At 37.0% G+C, this 5161-nt stretch overlaps 1 protein-coding gene across 1 annotated transcript; it reads left to right on the top strand.

Annotated features, from left to right (window-relative positions):
• Positions 1-3: 3 nt before the first annotated feature.
• LOC103521666 (peroxisome biogenesis factor 10-like) lies at positions 4-1538 on the top strand (the record flags this gene model as incomplete). Its single annotated transcript, XM_008486777.2, has 3 exons — positions 4-120; positions 789-965; positions 1155-1538. Coding segments are annotated over 3 exons (651 nt in total), but the record flags the coding sequence as incomplete, so codon positions are not given.
• Between the last annotated feature and the right edge of the window lie 3623 nt (positions 1539-5161).

A 5161-nucleotide genomic window follows, 5' to 3' on the forward strand; every position in this document is an offset into this window, starting at 1 on the left:
CCAGTTGCATCTTTCCTCTACTATTCTTCAACTACATTGTACTGTCTACAAACACTCGGAGAAGAGTACACGGGAATTGTACAAGTGGACAATACACTTAGGCATGTACCATCATCTTATGTAAGTATCTACTATCTATGTAGGTACCTGTACTTCATAATATGTAGGTAAGTATGTAGATTCATATTAAGTGAAACTCAACTTTTAGTGTTGTTTGACTAGGTAAGTAGGTTGTTTGAGGTGTGGAAGTTGCCTCTCCAAGCATTCAATTCCCCAGACCGTATAGCAGTGGCACTTTCCATGGAAGCAAGAAAAACTTTTTCCCGTCATGGATTTTTGATTTTTTCCAATGTTGTAACTTTTGTTGTTGATTGATACACATTTGATTTTCACACACCACATCCATTTTCAATAAAGCTTATCCCCTTGGATATGGTTTTCATTGCATAAGTAAGAAAGTCTTTTTTTTTTCCATATAAGTAAGCAAGGCGTTCCTGTAGGAATGTATCATAGGTATGTAGTTTGTATTACTCACATCAACACACAAACATAATGATAATATTATTTTATTTATTAATTATTATTATTCTTTTAGCTGTGTGAGATGCATTCCTTTAACTGCTCAGATGATATCAGGCTTCTGGGCCTTGCCATTTCACTCCCTCCTATTCGATCACCACTGTAAAATACCTTTTTTTTTTTTTACTGAGATGAGTGTCCTAAACAGATAGGTAATATGAGGCTATTGAAAGCTGATACCTTGTCATTTAAGTGTTTATATTTTACAGAGAAGATTTGTGATGACCCTGTTTGATTCATTTGGCTACTACAGTATACTGAAATTGGTAGGAAAAATTGAGAATGGACCTACCATGTTAGCCTTAGTACAAGGACTACACAGAGCAGTTTTCTATTGTGAACCCACATACTATGATTTTGCCAAGAGACTGACAAATATCAAATATGTAAGTACCTACCTTCTTTTTTCAATTATCTAGGTATTCTAGGTACCCAAGTTTTCCATTGAGGCCTTTCCTCGAATTTGTACAACCTCCTGAATGAAATCCTCATCACATGGCTGAGTACATCCTTAGGTATCTATTAGAGATTAGACCATACATTTACTTTTCTTTAATATCCACACAACATTCCAGATACTTCTACGAAGTTGGCTCAAAGACAATTCAAATGTGTGCACCTTCCGACTAGTTGGTTTGATAGCACTCCTCACCAGTTTATTAACCAGCACCAAAGCTGTCCTGGATTACATGGATCAGAAAAACAGTGAAACCTCATTGGTTCCTACGGATGTAAGCTTGAGATCAACTGAGAAATGTACGCTGTGCTTGGAGGAGTTTAAACACGTGAGCATAACGCCCTGTGGTCATTTATTCTGCTGGAGTTGTATTCATGTGTGTATAAGGACGAGGAAACAATGTCCAATGTGCAGAGATGAGGTGCAGCCACAGCGGATTGTATTGCTGCACAACTATACAGGCATCTCTAGCTAGCGGGAGTTATTGGTGTGAATTGGATGTGGTTATTCTGTCTTCAACGAATTTCGATATTGTTTCTGGGCGTCCAACCAAGGCGTTTCCTATATTCACGGAAATGGAAAGTAAATGAAGGCTTCAACCTAAATTCCCAAATTCATGTTTAGGTTTGAATTCCGGAAAACGGCTGTGTGGAAACTCTTCAATTGCTGAGAATTTTTCAAATTGAAAGTCTGAAAAAGGTTAGTCATGTCTGGAATAACGGCGACCTCTTTCAAACAATCACCAATTCAGATAAATACTCACCACGTACAACGTTGCTTTACTTCAGTGATTCCTCAGGAACAGGAACTGTGGCATTTAATGTGCTATGACGTGTTGCTTGTAATCTTTGATGTATTTTAGAGTTCTGATGTGCTTCATGTAGGGTACTCTCAATCATTCATTTTCTTTATGGGCATGGCTATTTAATACTTTTTTTCTTTCCTAAGTTTAGAGGTTGTTCCGGGTGGATTATTGTATTTTTAGAGGTTAGATAAAAGGAGAGAAAAAATTGGAGCACGTCTCCTCAACTCACGGCTCGCGGAGTAAAAGTGGTCCTGGGAGATGGCAAGGCTAAAGTCTGCATTAGAAAAGACCCACAAAGGCAAACTAGGTACTAGTTATGCATCTTAAGCATCACGCTTTTAGCCCGCAAACTTGTAGTTTGGACAATGGCTCATGTGGCTTTTGATTCTAATTTATTTAATTTTCAATACATTTCCCTTTGTTTATCATCGTATTATATTGGTTGTGGCGAAAATTTTAAATATACCTACCTAGTTACTAGCATTTTTTACTATGTATTAACTCATCTGTTTTCATTTTAATTAATACCTACCTTTGATCTTTGTCATGGCCGGAGATTCCGGGTTTCGCCATCCTGGGATGAAAATAATCGAAATGGATGACCTTACAATGTGTACGAAAAACATTGAAGTCAATGACCAATGGATATAATGTAAGAATACACAATAAGACATAATTGTTGTGTAAAGATTGACACGCACATAATCTTTGCCTTATCAACACAGCATCAGTCTTCACTCATCTTGTAATCATGTTTACACCACATTGTTGTTATTAAAAATATATATATTCTATTATATAATGGACAAACGAAGTATAGTCCTACGTTTCTTAACGCGAACATTTTATTTTTGTAAGTAGCTTCGAGTGGTTTTTTGCGATTTGGGACAAAATTTGGCAAAACATATTTAGGTAAGTAGCGCATGAAGAGAATTTACTCAAGGTCCGAGATTAGGTGCCTTGGAGGTTCCTGAGGAACCGTAGTTCTACTTTTCTGAGTACTAACGTTCTCACTTCATTGAAAAAGAAAGAATTTAGCTAAAAATTGCTGAAAAAATATCGAAGTCAGAGGAAAGAAAAAGTGAAAAAATCAGCTTGAGTGGCGAGAATTTCTCATTCGAACTTGAGAGGCGGAAACTTGAACGCTAAACACAACACACATTCTATCGATTCATTCACTAGCAACAGTCGAATAGCGTACGTCACAACGCGAAGTTTGCTATGTCTTCCGAGATTGTTGCGTTTTTATCGCGTTAAAAAAATCCCAAGTATAAAATTTATTTCCTAAAAAAAGTTGGACAATAAAAGTATTGTTTCTTCATCTTGAACGTTTTGGGCGAAATTGAACAATGGTACCTGATTGCTGGCCTGTTGGTAATTCCATTTCATTTTAGGCATATTACACATCAAGATCTGTTTTCTGGTTTTTTGTTGTCTTTGTATCTTGGTGTAATACCTAAGTGATTTTTGGAGTGTCGATTTTCGGCTGTATTCCTAATAGATTCACTTGTCCAATAATCCAAATAAGGACATTAATTTCGTTACCTCTCCTACCACATGGCTCGACGTAATTATTAGAAATCCAGCGCAGTTTATCAAAGGTGTCAAGGATATCATATAATAGACTTATGATAAATGTGATCATACAAATAGACCACATAACACATCAATAATACATATTATATATACTATAGTAATTGATATATAAAACAACAAGATGAATCATGATTGGCCATCAGAAAGGACTCTCCAAGTCATTTTAAACTCAGGACTGAACACATTTGATGGCTTGTTTCTTTTTTCTTTTTTATTTTTTTTTTACCGTAGCCCCAAAGTCTATTTCTACATTTTTGTCGAAATCCGCGATAATTTCCCTTATTATACTCTGTCTTGTCTTTTACCTATGTTGAATGATGGGTATGGGGTGGGTAATTTCGATTGCAAATCACATACCTAATTAAGGCGTCATATCCAAAACGGGTTTGTGGTGTTCTCTTGTTGACCAAGCCACCTGAGATGGGTAGTATTTCGTGTTTGACCCAGCACTGAATGGAAAGCATTGTAGTCTCTTCTATGCCCCGGATCCGTCCGATGACGGATGACGGTCCATAGCTTCGGGATAGGATGCTACGACAACAGACCACACGGTTTTATAGCAATTGTCATTTTAACAATTAAAAAGGGCATTGAACTTGTTTTACTTTTACAAGTGTTTACCTATGTATCTCATGTATCAGCGTTAAGGTTTCCATCGCAAGTTTGTAATGAAAGACTCCGAATAGAGAGGAAAGAGACATTTTTACTGAAAATATATTCGGCTGGCTAATACAATTTCATATGAATTTTTGTTTCTAATCTACAATCACAGTACGCTTCAATGACACATACCTACCTACCACACAAGTTACCTTCTGACATATTGAATGCCTAGGTCATGTAATTGCTGATTATGATGTATCTTGATGCAATATCATCTTGAAGAATACTGACAGAATACAATACATTTTTTTTTTGGATTTTAACAAGAGGCGATTCCAGAAATTTCCAGAAGCCATTGTACAAGGATGCTGAGGGAGTGCTGCTAAACTTAGATTCAATCCTCAGTGACATCCCTTGCATTCATTTTCTCTCTAACAAGCTCTAGATGCAAACATCAGCTAGTTCCTCAAATATAAATACTAACTGGTTGTTCAGTAAAATGTCAGATCTTTACTCAGAATGAGGGCTTTCAGGCAGTCTCAGAGGGCCAAAAGTTAAAAGGCAAATGTTACTAACCGTTCATCATGTTTTGCAAGTTTCATTTGGAGGGACCCAAGGCGATCGACCAAAGTCCTAGGGAGCAATTTTCTTTGTTTTCGATCTTGCGCATTTTTATTATCCATACTTAAATTTTCAATGAACTACTACTGATTCAGTGAATATGTACAACCATAGAACTTCTAAGTAGAGGGTCAGAGATGCCTAAACATATTTTGGTCACTGAGACTCCCTACCATGATTTTGGTCACTGAGATGCCTCCAATTTTGGTCACTGAGATGCCTACCATATTTCTGGTACTAGAGATGCTACCATATTCTTGGTCCTGAGATGCCTACCATATTGTGGTCACTGAGTTGCCTACCATATTTTGTTCTCTCTTCTTTTCCTTTTGGAATATCATTGTATAATCGTGACTAGATTACATCCTAACGTCTACAATCCTAAGACGTGGACTATAATACGGGAATGGCCATAGGAGGCGAGGTCTCACGTGTTTGGCATCTATGTTTTGTAAGAAGCACGAGCAACTGGTTTATACCATCTCTGATAGAGTCACTGG

This window comes from Diaphorina citri, unplaced genomic scaffold (assembly GCF_000475195.1).
Source record: "Diaphorina citri unplaced genomic scaffold, Diaci psyllid genome assembly version 1.1 scaffold5683, whole genome shotgun sequence".
In the NCBI taxonomy this organism is placed as follows: Eukaryota; Metazoa; Arthropoda; class Insecta; order Hemiptera; family Psyllidae; genus Diaphorina; species Diaphorina citri.